This window comes from Neolamprologus brichardi, chromosome 8 (genome assembly GCF_056152115.1).
Source record: "Neolamprologus brichardi isolate AB-2024 chromosome 8, ASM5615211v1, whole genome shotgun sequence".
NCBI classification, from domain to species: Eukaryota; Metazoa; Chordata; class Actinopteri; order Cichliformes; family Cichlidae; genus Neolamprologus; species Neolamprologus brichardi.
Window position 1 is genome coordinate 22,250,676 of NC_142111.1, and position 20,956 is coordinate 22,271,631.

The 20,956-nt window shown below is 41.4% G+C and overlaps 1 protein-coding gene across 6 annotated transcripts in view; it reads right to left on the bottom strand.

Moving 5' to 3' along the window:
- Positions 1-9,021: 9,021 nt before the first annotated feature.
- thrab (thyroid hormone receptor alpha b) overlaps positions 9,022-20,956 on the bottom strand; it is a 258,672-nt gene continuing 246,737 nt past the window's right edge. For all 6 annotated transcript variants that reach the window (XM_087844867.1, XM_087844866.1, XM_087844865.1 and 3 more), the window contains one exon: positions 9,022-20,177. In XM_087844867.1, the coding sequence (XP_087700993.1) occupies positions 19,927-20,177 (251 nt within the window). In that variant the 3' untranslated portion in view covers positions 9,022-19,926. The remainder of the gene's footprint in view (positions 20,178-20,956) is intronic.

Sequence of the window (20,956 nt, forward strand, 5' to 3'; positions counted from 1 at the left end):
CTGTCACCATCAATTTCATTCTTTAACCGAAGGAGTTAGTGAGCAAACACTGAATAACTGTCAGCAGGCTGTCTTTTTTCAGCATTCAGTCATAGTTATGGCATTGCTTAAACCTACTTTTTAAGCATCACCTGGATGTCCTATATAGACTTTTGAGCAAGAATTTCTTACATTTTAATCTATTTATTGATTACATTAGAATAAAATAAAGTATGCAAATCACAAGTAAATGGTAAATGGCCTGTATTTGTATAGCGCTTTTACTAGTCCCCAAGGACCCCAAAGCGCTTCACACACTCAGTCATCCACCCATTCACACACTGGAGGCAAGCTACAGTTGTAGCCACAGCTGCCCTGGGGCAGACTGACAGAAGCGAGGCTGCCATATCGCGCCATCGGCCCTTCTGGCCAACACCAGTAGGCGATAGGAGAAGTGTCTTGCCCAAGGACACAACGATCGAGACTGTCCGAGTCGGGGCTCGAACCGGCAACCTTCCGATTACAAGGCGAACTCCCAACTCTTTAGCCACGATCGCCCCGTGACTCCTGTGACTCAAACAACCAACTCACACTGGTTTAACACTTCCTTATGAGCAAACAGACCTACATGAAGTCACTTGGGTCATTATTATTTTCATTAAAGTAGGAATCCAACTCTTAAAAGTTGTCTTGTCTTGAAAATGAAGGATAAGACTTTCGATCTTCTTGGGAATGTGATAACTGAATAGGATTTTTCCGCCAGCTTGGGTGGGCTTTGGCAAGCTCCACAAGCACTATTCCCAAGTACTCTCTGCTTCCTAAAGCATTTTTGATCAGCCAGGTTACCACACCCAGCCTAAAACACCTGGGACTCCTCCCTTCTGTACTGTGGTTTCAATATAGGAGTTCTTTAGGAGGAAACCAATGAGGATAATTGTAACAATCTTGAACAAGATCTTGCATTCCACACTGAAGAGCCAGATGCTCCTCAATCACTTGGTGTTGCCAGCGTTCTCCTCCTCCATACACCCTCTCCATATCTCCACTGCTGCAGCACTCTTGCCCTCCTCATGCATTGCTTGAAGGTCTCATGTGGTACAGTTGGACCTGGAGCTATGGTTGGATGGTTGGATGAATGGATGGATGCAGTTTGAATCTCAAAGACTTTGAACTTAAGGTTAAAGCCACCTAGGATTCTAAAACTGATACCAGAGGTGCATCTACTAAAAATCTTGGAGAAAGTTGAATGTCAGCGAACTTGACCTCAAGGACCTCAAGATCAGAATAAGTTTTGTGAACATCTTGTAAATGCATTAACGTCAGAAGAAGAAGATGTATGATTTTTTTAACTGGTACCATAGATTTGGGAGGAGGCGACTGAGGGATAGCTCTGGCGGTTGCCAGTATTCTTACTTAATGCGCTCAACAATAAGCTGGCTTGTTGGGCTGCTAAATCTAATCCAGAGTGCCCCAATCTATAGCAGGAGAACAAGTCATCAACCCACCAACTTTAAAAAGATATGTTTATTTATGTTAATTTAAAATAAAAGATTTAGCATCTCTAAATGTGATTAACACATGAGCTGGAATCTGCTGAATTCCCCACCAAGCAGGCGGACACCTTTCCCATCTGTCATGAGGAAATTCACTGTGAGTTAAAGAATTAGCAGCCCTGTGACTCACTGTACCTCACTGGGAAACCTCACAGCACGCTGAGAGACATCTGAGTTGATCTGTCAATAAATCAGACGGGATGTGCTGTGACATGCGCTGATGAACTGAGCAGTGCTGCCAGCGCCCGTCCTTCTCCTCTGATGCTGATTTGAGCAGACAAATCTCGTTTACTCCTCATTTAGCCATCATTTCAGCACGCTGAGTTTATATAGTTGCTGCCTGCAAACTGTAAAGAACGTTGTTTTCAATTATGCAAATGTATTTCACTAAGAGGAGGTACACACAGACCACTGGCAAACATCGTTGTCCTTCTTAGATGAAGGAACACTTGGATTAAGTAAACCATAATCCAAGTGTTCCTCTTGGATTATGGTTTACAGGGATATTTACATTTTCTGATATTAATACCAAAACCTGTCTCAGAACTGCATAGCATGCTAGACTGGTCATTAAAAAGAGTTCAAACAGTGATAATGTTTTTATATTTTTTTGGCACAGCGAAAATAAACTGTCAAGATTTTATGTTTACTGCAGCTCTTATAAATTCAAGATATTGAAATAACATTTTAATTTTATTTCTATTCACGGTGTGTACAATCAAGGGAAAAAGTATTTGGATGGTGACTTGTTGTTGGCTATTTCGCCTCTGTACACCATCACAATGGATGTTAAATCAATATGTGATTGAAGTGCTGACTTTCAGGTTTATTTAAAGGGGTTTAGGGAAAGTATTGCATTAACTGTTTAGTATTACAGCCATGTTTACACATAGCCCACATTTTGAGGTTCAAAAGTAATTGGTGAAGGATTGTTTCCAATACTTAGATGAAAATCCTTTGTAGCCATTGGCTATCTGAAGTCTGTTTCCTCCCTTGAGATGCACTGCTAGGCCCTTTAGTCACTGCTTGTTTGTGGATTTCTCTTTAGTATCTGAAAAGCATGCTCCGATGGGCTGGGAATGGATGACTGACTAGGACATAGGTGTCAAACTCTGGCCCGCGGGCCAAATTTGGCCCGCAGCCTAATTACATTTGGCCCGCGAAGCCATACCAAATTACTATTAGAGCTGGCCTACTGGTATTATACTGCTAATATATATATTGTTTAGTATTAAGCTTTGCTTGTTCCATATTCAGTTTTTCAGCAAAACGTGTTTGAGTCCATAAGAAAAGATTCATTCTTATATCTAGAGGAAGATTTTTTTTTTCAATAAAGATTAATGTTAGCCCGTGACTTTGTTCCAGTTTTGAATTTTGGCCCACTGTGTATTTGAGTTTGACACCCCTGGACTAGGACATTGAAGACTATCAAATTTCCTTGATAAACTTTTTGGGCTGCTTTTGCAGTACATTTTTTTGTCATTATCTCTCTACAGTGAAACAGTTTTGGAAAATTTGGCTGAATCTGAGCAGAGTATAGTCCTGTATGCTTTAAAATTCATCCTGCTGCTTCTATAAGCACTAGCAGCAGCTTCCTTAATAAACATCCGTGACCCAGGTCAACTGCCTACTATACTACGATGTTGTGAAGTTGTTTTTCTTAACAGTGGAAATAATTCTGCCATCATGCACTTTGGTTGTCTTCTGTGGTCTTTCAGGTCTTTTGGTGTTTCTGAACTGGCCAGTATATCGTTTCTTTCTTTCTTTTTTATTGCACCACATTGCTCATTTGGAAAAATGTCTTCTGACATGTTTATTTTGTTTTTCAGCCTAGTGATGGTGTCCTTCACTTGCACTGTAATTTCTTTGGACCTTCCTAACATGGAAAGTTCCAGAGAACGGCTACAAAATGCATTTATAACAATAAGAATCAACTCCAGATGTCTTATCTGCCTAATTTGTAATGAAATAACAACCAGCCAAGTGTTTACTGGCAAATAATCCGATTGATCGGGATACTGTTTAAAAATTACAAACTGTTAATGGAACACTTTTGCCAAACCCCTTGAATCAAATCTAAAACTCTACAATTCAATCACATCTTGATTATCTGGTGGATACTTGGCAGTGTGCAAAGGCGAAACTACAAAAAAATATGTCAATGCACATATGGATCTGATTGTAAATCTAAGAACAAATCCCACGCTTATACAGCTGTAAAAACACAAAGAGACAATGAGAAAAAGGTTTTTGTGAATTCCATTTATTAGTCCATTAATGAAAACCTTCCAGCACATGGTTCAGCTGGAAAACCGAGGGCTAATAACAGACCAAAGAGCCAATGAGATGTAAATGTACTCACATATTTATTACATAAATATATAGTAAAATAGACCAGCAACAATTACCATAAAAAATATCTTCCTTTAAAACCCTGACCATAAACAAAGATTTGAAAAATCACACACTGACATTTACAAACACGCTGATTGTCTGGACCTGTCGTAAGCAGCCCACCATATAAACCTGACAGCACACCACCCACTGGACTCATGTTGGGGGGGGAGGGGTGTAAAATGGAGGGGTGGGTAATAGGTCCAGGTGAGGAAGGGTTTGGTGTGATGAAGTTGTGGGTGGTGTGAGAGGAGATCACAGTAGATATTCGGATGTTTCCTGCATGTATATGCGTTTATCTGCAATAAGTGCTGTCAGTGTGGATTTATTTAGCCCAGAGCATTGCCTTAAGCTTCATTGTATGTCTTTGCATGTTTGTTTACCCCCGTGCATCATGGGAATGAATCCTGAACATTGTTCCTTTGCTTTGCATGCCAGTGACAGTGGCGTCAACTGAGAGGTAAATAAAGAGGAAAAGGAGACAAAAAGTAAGTAATATAGTAATATTTGTTGGTATAATGTTATTCTTGTGTGGTTGAACTGGCACCAGATATCCAGAAGATGGGGTTTGTCGTACCGAGGAAATTTACATAGTCTCCCATATGTCAGTAACATAAGAGTAAACTAAAGACCTTCTGTAACCCTTTTATTACCCTGATAATACATGACGGTCTGGCACCTCGGGATCAAGATTGAATGAGAGATCTGTACTCATACAGTTAATGGCCTTTATTTTCTGTGCACTGTTTCCTATAATGCAGCAAAGTCTAGCAAAGGCTGTACCTGCAGTCTCAATGGCTTTCTATTGAAGCTTTCCATCTCAGTGTTTATTTCCTTTGGAGTTGTATTCTCTCCCCTTGTCTAGTACTGTTCCAGGACCTCGACATCAATCCTTCAGTGACTCATAATATTCAGCTCAAGAATAATAAAAAGAAAAACTCTTCCAGTTTTAGGCAGTCTTCGTAGTAACTTCTAAGATGAGGGATATCAGTGATCGACAAGTGAAAAATAACCATGAATGTGTTTTAATAACCGAATTCCAATATGACGGTGTTCTCTTGAGGCCATAAAAAAGAAATATCTACCAGCTTCTGGATTTCCTTCTTTTATGTTTGCACAGTGTCCTAAAAGCAGCACAATTGCCAAGTTCTTGCTAAACAGGAGATCTCTATTGTTCTGGCTTACAATATAAAGCAACACTTTTTTTCTTTCTTGGAAATTGGCACCAACTTTAAAGGTTCTCGTGTAACAGCCATAAAATTGTTATTATTAATGACACCCACCATGTGAAGTCAAGTCCGAATCTTGTTGTTTCCGTTTGCGTTATTTCCAAACTAGTACTAAGACACACTGTTATCGTATGTTGTGTTTACTGTATGACATGTGTGTCGCGCTGACAGATACACCATTTATCTTGGTTGGTGGGATCATTATAGCAACAATCAATCAACCAATCAACACATGGCAAATTAACCACCTGTCGATTAGCAGTTAGTATTAGCCAAGTTAGCTACATATTAGTAACTATGTTCCTATACAACAGGGTGATAATTCACAGCAATGTGCAACTTTTCCCACATATTGGTGTTGAACTACACAGGTTACCATGTCGCTCTCTTAGTATATTTGCACAACGTGATTTAATTAGCTAAAATCAACAATGTTTGACATAATACATAAGTTAGTATCACATATCAAGTCAAGCTAGCGGTAGAAGTCATTCGACAATTGATTGATTTACATTGAAAGTGGAGCGCCTCTGTTTTACTACAGCTCAGAGAGTAGTTGGTGACTATTTGCAGACAAGTTGGTGTGTTTTATTCAAACTGCGTCAATCAATCTGATAGCAACAAAGCAATCGCAAGGAGGTTGCCGGTGCAGCAGTATATACCTTTTTGCAACCAGTTTCACCTAACAAAGCAAGCAACCTAGTTACTGGTGATTGTTAATCAGATTCTATGCTAATTTTTTTTTCAAAATTGGCAATATAACTAACAGACAATATAAAATATGGACATAGCTTCCGAGTGGAAAAAATAAAGCCTATGCGGAAGTGTCTTAAACCTGCATTCTATTTAGAGGCCACCAGATGGCGATAGTTGTGGTCGCAAAAAGATTTCGAGTTCTATAGATCTGTATGGGGAAAACAGCTTTCTGTCTTGGCTTCTGTTAGCACTGTCCTGATGAGTTTCTGGGGTCATTCAGTCGCTTTAAGTCATATTTAATAAAGTAATCTATTTTGAACATTAATTTTGTGCATCAAAATGGGACCGTGTAACAGTATGACCATGTAACAGTAGCTATGCAAATCTTTTTCTAATGTTACAACTAATAATCACTTCATTACGTGAGGTTTTGTTTAAATTAAAATGAACTAAAGGAACTTCATGAGCCACTGACTTGATGAAATCCTACACATTATCCTGGATTGGGGTAAGTAACAATTGTTTGTGGTTGCTCCAAAGATAATAACCTGGCTGAAAAGTTTCAAAATAACTAACAAAAACACCTAGCATCCCGTCTTTGGCACCTTCCAATTATCCCTGACTGGTCAGGTCAACCCCTGAATGTCTGCAGAACATCTTTTTTCCCAGCAGCTTCTGCAGTCACAGTGAAACAAGGAACATTTGAAAGAGTGGTATCAAACAAAGAACAGTGGTTCCTTTTTTGTGATTTTGTTAAATGTATTGTAGTGTGTTTTTCCACCGACACAAATATGCAGGCTGAAAGACTGTCCTTGAGAAGATCAGAGGAGAAAGAAAATTCCTAAAGAAACATCAAATTAAAACTTAACCCAGAGAGCGAGAGAGACAGAGAAAAAAAGAGGGAGAGAGCGAAAGAGCTCTTCATCTCCGACTGTGAGGTTACTTTGCTTCTATTGGCTGATTTTTCTGTAATATTTACCACATGAGGTTTGTAAAAAGTGTTGAGGTTAATGCACAACTGATATTTTCATGTTAAATCAAGAAAAAAAATACACCCTACTAAGTCGTTCAGTCTATTAATTGCAGCTCTAAAGACTTTACTTGTTCTTGATTTATCATATGGCCTCACACACCCGTGTTGCACAAAGTGTCTCTTTTAAAAAGGACAGTCAATAGTAAAATAGTGAATACAGACACATATAGCTCATAGACATTTGTACATGACAACCCCATCTAGAAATAGTCTGACATAAAAACATCTAGCACGAGCACCAGCTGCTGCATACTGGATGTAGAACCGTCTGCTTCCTGGTAAAACGAAACCTTCCTTGAAACACAGTTTTTGCGAGTTTCACAGAACATACTATAAGCATGCTAAGCTTTCTGTACATGCAACACTGAGACCTATCTGTTACAAACATTGTGGGCAAAAAAGGTGTGCAGTAAAGACGATGTAAGCAGTGGGCATGGCGCCTTGAAGCCGTGGTGGTTTTTGGTAATTTGCTGGTGCTGTATAAAGTGACTTGGACCTGCTACATAGTGAAATAAATGGATTTCTTTCCTTAAGGTTCGCTGACCAGAGAGCGTTTTCTTCGGATTTTGCGTACAAGAATGGGCTCGTGGGCCATGAGGGCTGATGGTGCACATGCTCTGAGAGCGTTTGACAAAACAAGACAAGTGAGACATCACAATAGAGTGGGAAAGAGAGACGATGGATGAAAGCACCCTTTGAGGCCTTTTTATCAAACCTGAGCAGTTTTAAACCAGTTTTTCAACCTGACAAGCATTGCATAATTTTCTTATAAGCAGCCCCCACCTCCGTACAACTACTATACAGTTTATATATTCATATAGTCTCTGATCTGTATCTCTGATTGATAGACTGTTAATAAATGAGCTAATCCGTGTACATTCTTATCTGTCTAGGCATGCATTTTACACCCGTTTACAAAAAACATTGCTATAAATCTCCATGCAGACAGTCAGAGCAGCATAAAACTTATTCCAAGACCACACCACTGTACCACCTATAAGTATCTTCAGGTCTTACTTGGTATTTGGTGTAAAAAGGAAAACAGTGTCCACATAAAGTTATTCATAGTGGCCAAATCATACAGCACTGAACTGAGTTTACAGGGGACCAACTATACTTTTACATATTTTCTGTCACATATATTCTCTGGATACTCATATTAAACACGATCAGTGTTTCAAATAATGAGGTTGAGATAAGTTCAAGTAGTTCCTGTGAGCCATAAGCTCAAATTTCAGATAGTTTTCTCTACTCTTGGCTATAAACTGTATATAAAACATAGGTGTGACTATTAAAGGCACTGTGAAAGTGCCTTAAACCAGCATTCTTTCTAATGGCCACAAAGGGGTGATTCCTGTGAATGTCACAAGATGGGACTTCCCTAATAATTGGGTGCCACGGTGGCAACGTTCATCTTTTCTAAATAAGTGTGCTCTTCACTTGGTGTGATGTCGCTGAGAACAGATATCCCCTAATATGGTCATTTCAGGCACACAGCTCAGGCTGCCAGCACAGAAGTTTCCTTTTTTGTTTTGTTTATGAGGGGCAGCCAATCAGAAGAAAGTTGGCTTAAAGGGTAAAATCGTAAAGTATAATAGTGGCAGAGTATGATGGCTCAGTCACACGAGAGTAAAAAAAGGCAGCCTCCGTGCGACAAAGAAAAAAGGGCGGTTGCAGCGGTTGAGCGTGCAACACCCTCAACTTCTCAGTGACCACTTTTGATCACAAGGCGATTGCACAGATTGCCAGTTGGGAGGCGACCGGTCTCCAAACAAACGTGATCTGACTCCGGCTGCATGCAATCACTCTCAAACAAACTGGAACAGGTTTGCAAATAATTACAGTCTGATTTATAAATGCAGACAGATACTGCCAACACAATGCAATCAGCAATAGTCTGCGCCAATCTGCAAAACTCATCTATGACACGTCTTTGCAGCAGGGGAATTACCTCAACCGTCTGCCAACTAGCTGTATGTTTTCCAACACGTTCTCACTCCCAAAGCGTCACATTTTAGGCTAGGTGACAAATCATCAACATATTACGTTTTCGGCTACCCACCACGTTCCTAAATGACGACCTCGGAAAAAATGAGGAAATATGAGAACCGTATGGACTCAATCTACACAATCTTTTTCTTCAAATCGCTTAGAAACACGCTATTTAACATAATTAAAGTCATGGTTAAGGTGAGGAAAAAGGTTATGGTTAGGGCTAGGGATATGGTTAGGTTTAGGGCTGGAATACAGGACTGGAACGTCTATTACCGCGAGAGCGTCATTGCACTGGATTTCGGCCATAACCCGCCACGTACTATAAGAACGCCGAAGGTCTCCTTTCGCGTTCCTCAGGAACGCCGCGGGACGTGACAAAACGTCGGCATGTTACGCCTCGGGAGTGAGAACGGGCTGCTGAGCGCCTGTGTCATTCTGCAGTTAAACATGTCATCTATGATGATTTAATCAATGAGGTTCTGGCTGGACTGACTGTAGATACTTAATAGCAATTTCAGCGTATGTGGACAGCCTAACGTGGTATTTGCGAGAGATTTGCGTGACTTTATTATATTAAATTGCCATGTTATCAAAAAGAGATTGCATGTAATTGGAGTCAGAAACTGAAAGAAGACTGACTTCATCTTATGGCTGTTTTATCATTGTCTTGATGGCAGCAACTGACGGATGGTCGCCCGTCTGTAAAGCAACCATTTCAAAAGTAACAAGATTGCAAGTTCATTGCACACTGTTGCAATATTTTTTTGTCTCCAGCCACTGTTTTCTGTAGTGTGACTGGATCATGAGGTAAACAAGGATAATAATGAATTGTGACTCATTCAGAGCAACTCAAATACAGTCCAAGAATAAAAAATACTTAGCTGGAAATGAGGATAACTGTTCCGCTTTAATGTAACCTTGGATAAACGGGGTGACTTTAGTCTCTTGATCAATACAGCTTAATTTATATGCATCTTACTCAGCTATTAATGCATAGCTATCCAAACATATTCTAACAGTCAATTATCATTCACGCTTACTGAACATTGTCAGAAATTTGCAATAATGTTTGTAGCTTGTCCAATAAATAACATTTGGTGCTTTGATTACATTGTTTAGCTCATGGGTTTCAATTTTCTCTTCTGATTTTCTTGTTGCACAAATGCAGCCACAAAGGGAGTACTAGCTTGGACATAGTCATTTAATATTGTATGTAGTGATAACCTTAAAGTCACTCTCGGGAGTCCTCAGTTCCTACCATGCAGCATATTAATTCATTCTTTTCCCCGAGAACAAACTCCACAGCATTTCTAAGTGCAAGCCTTCATAATAAATCCTCTGGAGTCCCGTGAAACATGCTGTACAGCAATGCCACACAGGAGGAGGGATATAAAAACAATCGATAAGGCCATCATTGGAAAGGAGAACCCAAAATTGCAAAGCCTCGAAGCGCAGCCGTGGCTGCTCTTTTCTGCAGCAACAGTCCATTTGTAAGAATTGATGCCGCTTTTAGTTTAAAATGTCACCCACTCCTGAAATTCACAGTTTTGTTTTGTTTTTTTATCTCTTGCAGTCCCGCCACACTCAAGCAGAAATGCTTCCCAAGTGACCCCTCCTTCTTCCTCTCTGTTAGCCCGCTGAACACAGTGTTGGTTACATTCTTCAAAGGAAATAACACGAGTATGTGACAGGAATCTGTTTTTACAGACTTGCGTCACACACCGCGGCCTGAAAAGGTGCTTTAGGGATTTTTGGAAGGGGAAGCAAAGCAGGTCCATCAGACATTCAGCATTCACACACTTACGCTCAACGTTCACTTGCACACAGCACAGTTCTCATGTGAAACAGCAACATCCACGTGCACACACTTATATACATGCACAGCCTTGGTTTTAGCCATACAACTGAGAGTTAAACAGAAAATAAAAGAGGCCTGTGGCTGGAGGACTACGGCCAGTTCATTTGCCCCGCTGAGGGCAAACCGTGCCTGGCTTGGATGGGAGCCATGCACTGCTGTATGTACACCACAAGCAACTGGATGAGGAAAAGCTGAATATTGCTGCTGGCACTTTGACCCTAAAAAATGCAAAGACGCTAGAGTGCTGACATGAAAGAATGAATTTATTTTTGCACACAGTTTTTCTTGCACATATCTATGCGAATGTAATTTATTGATAATCAAAAATAAAATTGTAACCAAAATCAATCATTATGTATGTCTTTACTGTGTTGTGGTAACTCACCTATTCCATGAAAAAACTGACCAAACTGAGTCAAAAACAACAGATCTTGACTTTCTCTTTCATGATTTTTTTATGAACGACGTGTTTCATGAAACATATGTCACTTTGATGTTATAACCCCGTAATTAACACTTTAAATTAATCAAATGTCAAAATTAAGTGACGATAATCACCGTGTGAAATCAAAATATACGACTTGAGTCGATCTCCTTTAAGTAAAAATGATGACTTCGTCTCTCAGCATTTTCTTATCAATCTGATGCTTTGAAAAAATACTCCTAATATTTCAGATGTTTTTCTTTTTTTCTGGCAGGAATGGTCTTCCATATAGTGCGGCACAAAACCCAAGCGATACACAAAAGCACCCAAACCCAAACAAACAAAAACCAACAGACAAAACACTCCCCACACGTAAAGAAATCGATTTCGATTTAGGGTTAAGAAAGCAGTGAGGGCCTGGTTATGTCTGCCCGAGGTTGGACTTGGGGTCCGATTTCTGGGAACCTGGATGTCTACTCCTTTCCATCCAGGAAAGGATGACAGAACAAGTGTAAAGTGAACACTGGTGATTGCAAATTGAGACAAAAAAAGAGGAGCTAACAATGGTTTTTTCATCCAAGGTTCATCATCATTTATTAGAAAATGTTCTTTTACCTGAGAGAATCCTTCAATAGCTTCCTTTACCCATTCACAAAAAGTGGTCTGTGTTTGCGTGTGTGCGTGCACGTGTGTGTGTGTGTGTGTCTGTGTGTGTACTGTGTCTTGCCGATGCTCTCATGGGACAGTGCATTATTTTCACACAAATGTAAGAAAGAGATCTGATTAGACAAAAAAAATCTAATAAAATTCACAATGTTTACTCAGCCACTTATTGCACTTCATTCAAAATAACTGTAAACGCTATAATTGATCATTTCATTGCATGGCTTTGCCCAAAGGCCTCTGCCGTTTTTACTTTCAGATTGAACAGAAATTTAATGGTGCAAAAGTCATTTGGCTTGGGTGCAATTTAAATATACATATATTATAGTATTACCTCTGAAGAATCTTCTACCTACTGTTGGTTTGGTCAATTCAAAGTGCTTTTAAGTAAGTGCTAAAGGATTTTTGCTATCAAACACTTGCCTCACATTTCAAAAGCAGAGGTAAGCACATGGTTAACTAACCTTACTTGTGCTACATAAAATCCACATATGAACGTCAACTACTTTGAATACATAAATGTCAGCAACTTGGTCGCGATATGCAAAGATTAAAGCTACATTTTCAAGCAAGACTAAATTTAGGGCCTGGTTTTAATTTTATAATTTGAGGCTCTGAGACGCACCAAACAATGAGAGCATCGCATTCGACGCACACAAGCAAAGTTCCAAACAACACACATATACATACACACACCACTTTCTGAGCAGTTCACAAAAAAACAGCACGTCTCGTAGAATCCTTGTTCTCCACAACATCCCCGGAGCCCCTCCTACTTCTCTGGGTCCCAGACGACTGAAGATTTACTGAGCCTAAAGGACCAGCCAGCAGGCTGGGCTAAAGGCCAGCTAACCCCAACAGTCCTGGCCCGCACCCACACAAAGTAGCAAGGGTCTCTGGGTCATGCAAAGAACCTCTGGAATTCAAGCAAGGGCCAAATCTGATTTCATAAGCAAGACCGGCTCACAGTTGTTACAGCGAGCATGTCTTTTGGAGGGAAATTGCATAGACATCTTGCTACTTGCATGTCTTAACAAACTCTACATTTGGCATGGGGGAGGGGAGAGGGAAACCAAAAACAACCATAAAACCAAAAGACATTACAGACAATCTCCACCCTTGTCCAACATGTCAACATGTGAGAATAAACCAGGATCCATGGAGGGGAAGGGCTGAGAAGCTCCACAAAGCCAGCCTCAAAAACATCAGTCTGCTTGTTGTGGTGAGGAGCAGCATGATTTGTTTGAGCTCGGGGTGTCACCAATTGTTAGAAACCAAAATTACTTTCAGCTTTAAACAGTTGGAGCTGAAAATATGACGCTTGGTTCAAACTTGCATCATTTGTACTTTCATTTATGCATTGTGGGAAGGTTGCTTAGCTATTCAATCTCATAGAAGCAGAAAAAAGGAAATGGATCCAGAAAAGCATTTAAAACCTACTGAGATCTGATTACTGAAACTAATTCGAGAGGTGATTCCAGACTCGTTTTAGCTAGTTACTGAAATGCTATACATACACATTTGTCTCTCCGAGATGCACAAGTATTCTTTATGCCTCACAAGTGCAACCACATCAGCAAATGACCCGTGGAAGAAGGCCCCAATGGCATCTGAAATGACTTGTGTTAACGAGGCCTCATGTACTTGTTGCAAACTACTTCAGGTTTTAGTTAAATTGATCCTCACAGAAAGTTCGGATTCAGTGTATTTAGGCTGGCTTTTTGGGGCATTGGTGGACAAATCCATTTTAGACTTTGACAACTACGATGTGGGTGTTAAACAGCTGTTTCAACTGGCATTCATGCCCAATAATAACCTGCTCCCTATCCCACTTCCCACTTTCCTTTGTAAGTCACCCAAAATCAAATATACACGTTTATCTACCTGGAGTATTTGGTGTGAGTTGCAGAGTTTTGGATATATAATTTGTAGATATGCCTATTTTCTCTTTAATTATAAGATAAGTAAGTGCTCCAAAATCTATAAAACTCAGAAGTAATGTGAAGTTACTTACAGAAAAGTCAGAAACCTTGTTGCGACATGACCAGTTTCAGGTACAGACTGTTTTCTTTGCACTAAACTAAGCCTGCCATTGCAAATGAAAAGCATTAACCCTCAGCTGAAATGAATGCCGGTCATGTTCACATTCTGTCATAGGCACGAGCTTCTTGTCACATGGTAGATGCATGCTTCCCTTCAGTGCAGCGACTTGGTGACTGAAACCTCAGTTGGACAGGGGAGTTTTTAAGTAGCACAAAGCAAATGGGCCAGTTAGAATTATTGTTCCTCAAGAGAAGGCTGACGTTTGTGCAGCTCATATCTCTGGAAAAGAAAAAGGCAACTCACACCAACATAATCTCGGTCAGGGGTTCTCGGTGTTTTGATGACCAATTGCAGATTTAGGGAGCACAAGAAAAATGCACATTTAATCAAAGGCTTTTTAAGTGTGTGTATCTTCTGTTCTGTTGATTGAATTCACCTGTTGCTTATCACCCTTACCTATCCGTCTTGGCCGAGCCCCACTTTTCCCAAGTCTTTTCTGTTGTTTTCCTTTTTCCCTATTTTTCTGTTGGGTTCCCTATTGCTAGATCGACCTGCCTCTTTATCCACTGCTCTTTGACACTTTAATAAAGTCCTTGCTTTCCTGTCATGTCTTACTTTTGGCTTCTCAGTCCTGATAGAACTGTGGATGAATAAAATATATGCAAATATATAAAATTAAAATAGTAGTGGATTCTTACTTGGGCCACAAAAATGCCACTGAGAGCCACTGGAGCGCACTTTGAGAAGCCCGGCTCTACTATGGACCATGTAGATTTGACTTTGGGGTGAAGCGTCTCTTTAATAAAACATCCCCCACTGCACTCCTGACCTTTAACTGCCGCAGCTGCTGGCAACACTCACATCAATAGTTTGGAAAAACGGAATCTGATCCCATAGGTAAACGCACACTCGCACACAAAACTATAGTCATTCATGTGAGGCGTGAGAACACGAGGGGTATGCATCCATCTCTTTGCAAACAACACGAGGCACAGGGCTTACGATTAATGTCACAGGGCACTTCTGAATATGGATCTGCATGCACATGTGAGAGGGTGCACACATAAAAAAAAAAAAAATGTAACAAGCATTACACATTACTTTGCTCTTTTTTTTCTTTTTACTTTTATCCACTTGCATGACAATGGGATGGAGCGGTTAAATTGACTTTTTACAATGAATCTTCGAGTGTTGTATGTTTTCGTATTTACATCCTTGGTTATGGCCAAAATAAGCTGTAAATGAAAAAACAAAACAAAACACAAAACATAGAAAAATACATAACATAGTATTGCACCTTGCAGACGGGCAATATATATATTCTCAGTTTTGTTGGTTGTTTTGTAACATCTATGTGACACCACTATCCTCTCTGCTGGTGTGTGGAAGTTAGGTTGTGGGTGCCGGGCTCAGGTCCAGCCCCTTCCTGTCAGCTACATTCAATTCCATAAAACACTCAGCTATTACAGAAGTCAAAATCCCTCAGTCTCTGGGCCATTCACATTTTAGGTTTACCGTCTAAAGACTGTGCCTTTAAGGTGGAGAAGTGCTCACGTTGGCAGAGCTCAGAGCTGACGTCTCGACATTTTCTTGAGTTTAAGTTGCACCTCCTGTCATTCGAGAACCAAATCAATAAGGTAGAGGGCACCAAAGCTTGAGGGAAGAGTCCTTTTGTAACTTACACCGATGCGTACGCAAGCACATATTATCTCGACATGTACACTTTTTTTTTAAAATCTATATATGCATCTCTGAACTTTCACATGTGCCTGCAAAATATGACTCCTCCCAAGTTCCTTTGAGTCTTGTGTTGTGTGAGGTATGACAAGATTGTGTTTCAGTTTTTTTTTTGTTGTTTTTTTTTGTATTTTCAGTTTTTGTTGCATTATTTTTTTTTCTATTTGTTTTTTTCTTTCCTCCAAAGATGTATTTCATTAAAAAAAAGGAACAAAATATATATAAAAAAAGAAAATTCCTGGGTTTTTTTTTTTTGTTGGTTGTAAATTTCCTCCTGATAAAAGGGGACGGACAACTGGACAGACACACGGACAAACAGATCAGTTGGCTTACAAACACAAACTATAGACGTGAAAAAGAAGTGAAATATGTTACACTGCACACATGGTCAAAAAGTGACAACAGCTGTTTTGTTTTTCTTTTACACAGAGCAGTTGAAGGGTCAAAAAAAAACCAAACAAACAGAAATATAAGAAAACAATGATAAAATGAAAAATAAAAATCTCCAATAATTTTGTTCAGGAGTCTTTTTTTTTTTTTTTTAAAGTCATCTTTTTTTTCATATTGTTTGACGGATGTAAAATCCTTTTCATATATCTTTTGTTTTCTTAATCTACATCAGACTCAGAAGGTAAAAAGCAGCATTATAACCCCAACTGTCACACGCACATACCCAGTCAGCTCACAACAACAAAGGCCGTCGATTTTTTTTTCGGTTCTTTTACAAAGATGTGTTGGAATCCCAAACCTGCATCTCAGGAATGCCGGATCTGTCTTCCTGATCCTCACAATCTGAACGTTGGAGGTAATCCTTACAGTGGGAGCTGAGGGAGGACATTTGGGGTCGTCAGCTGGCACGGGAGCGGGGGTTTGCGCGGGGCTGCGTGGGAGCCGAAGGGGACATCGGCCCTTCCTCCCTGTGTTTGACGACATTGTCTCTGCAACCAGCCACATCACCCCCTCTCGCCCATGTCAATGATGGCAGTGAGGGTTGAGGCCCTCGGCTTTTTTTTGTTTGTTTGTTTGTTTGTTTCCTGTCCTTTCTTCTTCTCTTGCATCCACGCATTCTCACACTCCGGTCTCTCGTCCCTGCTGCTTTGTCGGTCACATTCAATTGGTGGCGCCACTCTAAAAGGGCAGTTATGGCCAGCCTTGTTTCACAAGGCCTGGATCCTGTTTGGTGTGAATGAATCTGGACAAAACTGGGTATGAACTGCTCAGTGGTGACAGCTATGATGCTTTGGGTAAAGGAGAGGATTCTCAGTGTCCAGAAGAGGGCTTAAAGTGAACTTTGAGTGGGCTCTAGTATGGGACAGCGAGTACTACACGGATAAAGAAAAAGCCCTCCTAGGGAGGGGTCTCTGCCCACTGCTTTTGGGCTGTTTTGGCTCTACTGGTGTAATGCTGACAACAGGACAGGTTTAGGGCCGAGCCCACTGCAAAGTGCAAAGGCCCCGTTAAACAGAGCAGCTCAGGATACCCAATTGTGGTCAATTTTAATTGGGGAAACTAACCTGAAAAGGAGAGTTTATGGGGTGTTGCATTAGTGCAAAAACTCCCACCAGCCTGGCTGAGTGGGGTCTGTTATCATATTGATGGCGGGAGGGGGGGGTTAGACTTGAGCTAGGCTCCAGAAAGGGCAGTGTCACGGACTGGACAAGAGGAGGGTAGAATCCTCTAGAATGGATCTCTAGAGGTGGTGATGCACTTTAGGAAGAGTCAAACCAGACTCCACCGCTGTGCCCAAAGATGGCGTTCCAGTCCCTCTCCCCTCCCAACTGCACTCAAGCTCTGAGGAGGTGTGGATAACCCATCCTGTGCATGTGCCCAGTATAAACTACTGCTTGGTATTGGATAGAAAATAGACTAGATTTCTTTCAACCCAGTGAGATTTGGCTTGGCCCCAGAATTGGATTGAACAGAGTGAGCTTTTGAAATCAAATCAAACACTCTTGTATGGTCATTTGGAGGGTAAACTTATCATATCTGCCATGGATGTTTGAGCCGAGATATTACTGCTATAGTAGTGAGCGTTGGGGAGCTAGAAGTGCGATTGAGTTGCCTGCGAGGAGGCTTCACTCCATCATTTTTTTATGTCAAACACACTGCCCATGCATGACAGAAAGCTGAAATTTTCCATGAAAACATTTACCAAGCTCCAGTGGCAGCTATCATAAGTGTAGCGTGGTACGTCGTCACCACGTGCCGATTTGACGGGCGTGGCCACCTCGACTTTTCGGTTACTCCGTGTAATCGTTCCTCTTGCTGCTTTTTGCTTTAATGGGCTGCACATCCCACGCTGTCCTTCGTTGCTTCTGCGAGCCGGTTTCTGTCTTTAGAGAAACTGGTAAATCCCAATTTGAAAAGATGACACTTGGTCCCGCTTGATAAAAAAAAAAAAAAGAAAAAAAAGAAAGAAGAAGAGATAACCCGAATGTTATGGGTACCACTCCCTGGAAGGGGGTAAAACCTTCCAGGGGGATGGTTGGCCCTCCTGTCTTCAGTGGCATTTCATTTGAACCAAGTGACAGCGCTGTGTGTATGTGTGTATTCTGCGAGTGTTTTTGTCTTTCCATGACTACGAGTGTGCAACTATGCACATCTGTGTATCATTCTACACATACTCCAACTCGAATGGTGTATGTCTGTGTGTAGGCTGTGGGCAGCTGCCCTGTGTCCACAGAGGTGAGGTAGTGCCTGACACCACAGGGGCAGTAATGCTGCCCCAGCCTAGGGGTGTGTCCACTTTGAGGTAAATGGTAGCCTTCTTGGCATTTGCCTGCTCTCAGTGACGCCCATGGTAAAAAAAAAAAAAAATAGAATAAAATAACCAAGAAACAAGAAAAAAACAAAACAAAACAGAAGGCAAATGTGTATGGAAGCCCGGAGGGGCCACACTGAGTTGAGCCCACGAAAAGAGGACTCTGTACAAACCCTGCAGGTTAGGGCTGTATATCAACACTGCCGTGCAGTGCATTCAGTAAAATGAGGCATTCACGTTACTCTGAGGTGATGTGTGTTTTCGTGTGTGTGTGTGTGTGTTAAAAAGACAAAAAGAGAGTCAGTGTGTATGTGATGAGGCCTGCCGTCTTGCTGGTGTTTGCTGCTATTCAGAACCTCCTCGGAGGTTGGGTGTGGGAGATTTACTTCTGACCTCTGGCTCAGAATCTACAATCCAGCTTTTACGTTGTAATTCCTCTCTCTGTCCCTGCGCCTTCCTTTTCTCCCACCTCCCCTCTAAGCATCTCCCTTTCTCCTCCCCCTTCTTTTTCCTCTTCCTTCCCTTCCTTCAATGCTGTAACTCTTCAGACAGAGAAGGGCTTACTTGTCATTCATAAGATGGTAGGCTGCTGGCACAAGCAGCATAGGCAATGACAAGGCAAGTCTGCTCGTGTGTGTGTGTGTGCGCGCGTATGTGTGCGTTGTATGTCACAGGAACCGGTCCAATGACAAAAATGAAGGTAGATATCAAGCCATGGTCTGTATGTTTTTCAAAGAGAACACAATTTCATAAAACTGGAGTAGCCTTATATAAATATAGCACCGGTTTCACAGGGATATGAGAAGAACAAGCTCCAAAAACAGCTGTCATGGCTCAGATTGAGTTGAGTAATTGATAAGTGGTGCGGCTGCTCTGCTTTACCGCCGCCGTTACACACCACGGAAACGTTTACGTCTGCTGAAATTTTTATGTGCAGTGTCTGCTAATTGCGTGCGCCTGCATGACTGTGAGCAACAATATGACACTACTGTCCATACCTTCTGAATCAATGCCTTAACACTTATTCAGAAATAATACTGAGAGGTGCTGGCCAGCTTTGACGCTGGAAACATGGGCTTCAAGACAAGTGTAAATCTGTGACCGCTACAATAAAACCAAGGAGGGGAAACTGACCCTCCAAAGAGTGCTGCCCTGAAGAACTGAGGTGGAACTGGCTGTGAGTGTGTGTGTGTGTGTCTCTGTGTGTGTTTGTGTCTTGGCAAATGGCTACAACTCTTACTAGATAAGACATCATGCTCAGACAGAAGGGCCCCCAAACAGATTTTAAAACAGGGGTTGGTATAAGGAGGAGAAAGAGGTGGAGAAGAGGGTGTTCACAAAACAAAATCCTCTGTTTGCTTCACTCTCCTGTTGCTGGTGTGTTGTTTCTGATATTGTTGTTTCCAGTTTTAAAACCACATACTGTGAATGTGATGTCAGAGAAATGCAGATTCCTGCAGAGAGGATTCTCCCTCCATTCTTCCCCCGCAAACACGATGGACTAACCCATCTTCTGTTTCGCTCCAACTTTCTCTTCCCTTTGCGTGCCGGCGAGCGTGTCTCACACCTCCTGGTCCTCGAAGACCTCTAAGAAGAGCGGGGGAAAGAGTTCGTTGGGACATTCCACCTTCATGTGAAGGAAGCGACTGGCGTGGCACGCCCCGATCATCCGCAGGTCCGTCACCTTCATCAGAAGCTTCGGCCAGAAGTGGGGAATGTTGTGCTTGCGGTAGTTGATGTAGTGCTCGAACGCCAGCAGGTACGTCTCCTGGCACTTCTCGATCTTTTCCGTACAGGTCAGGCCTGAGCGATCTGCACAAAGCAAAGACGGCGAGCGGGAAGAGGGAGCGCAGATGGCGGTGGGGAGGGGGTTAGAGAAGAAATATGGGAAAAGGATAGAAGAAGGAGAAGGGAAAAGAGAACATATGGACAATGAGTACTACATAGTTGAAGATGTAAGAACTATAAATGTTAGCAATACTAAATAAGATGAGACCCGTTATCAAGCATCATGTCCAAGGTTTGTACTGGAAATAGCATTATATTATCATGGTGCCATCTGGGCGATTACAACCCAGAAAAAATTCTAATTACGTGGCAGCAATTTTTCCAGTTTATTAAACTTAAAAATACAAGCGTTTATTCTAGGAACATAACATTTTTTATATATATATATTAGGGGTGCAACAATACTCAATCGATATTGAACCGTTCGATACAGTGCTTTCCATTCGGTACGCATATGTATCGAACAATACAAAATTTTAAATTTATTTTATCAACTTTCCTTGTGACGATGCTGTCTGTGTTGAGCGCTCAGTGGATCTGCGCTCGACAGTGCAGCCTAGGCTGAGTAGTCGAACGCAGATTCACTGAGCGCAGGGCAAGCTAGCAAGACAGAAGTTAAGCTCTCCTTGCAACATGGCAAATTGAACCTCCCCCACCCTCATTCAGATCTGGCGTTTGGAACTATTTTGGTTTTCATGGGATGTATGACCCTGAAGGTAAGCGCGTCATGGACAAAAGTAAAACAGTATGTTGGATGTACCACGCAATGCTCAATTACATTGGTGGGAACTAGTGCGTTAGCG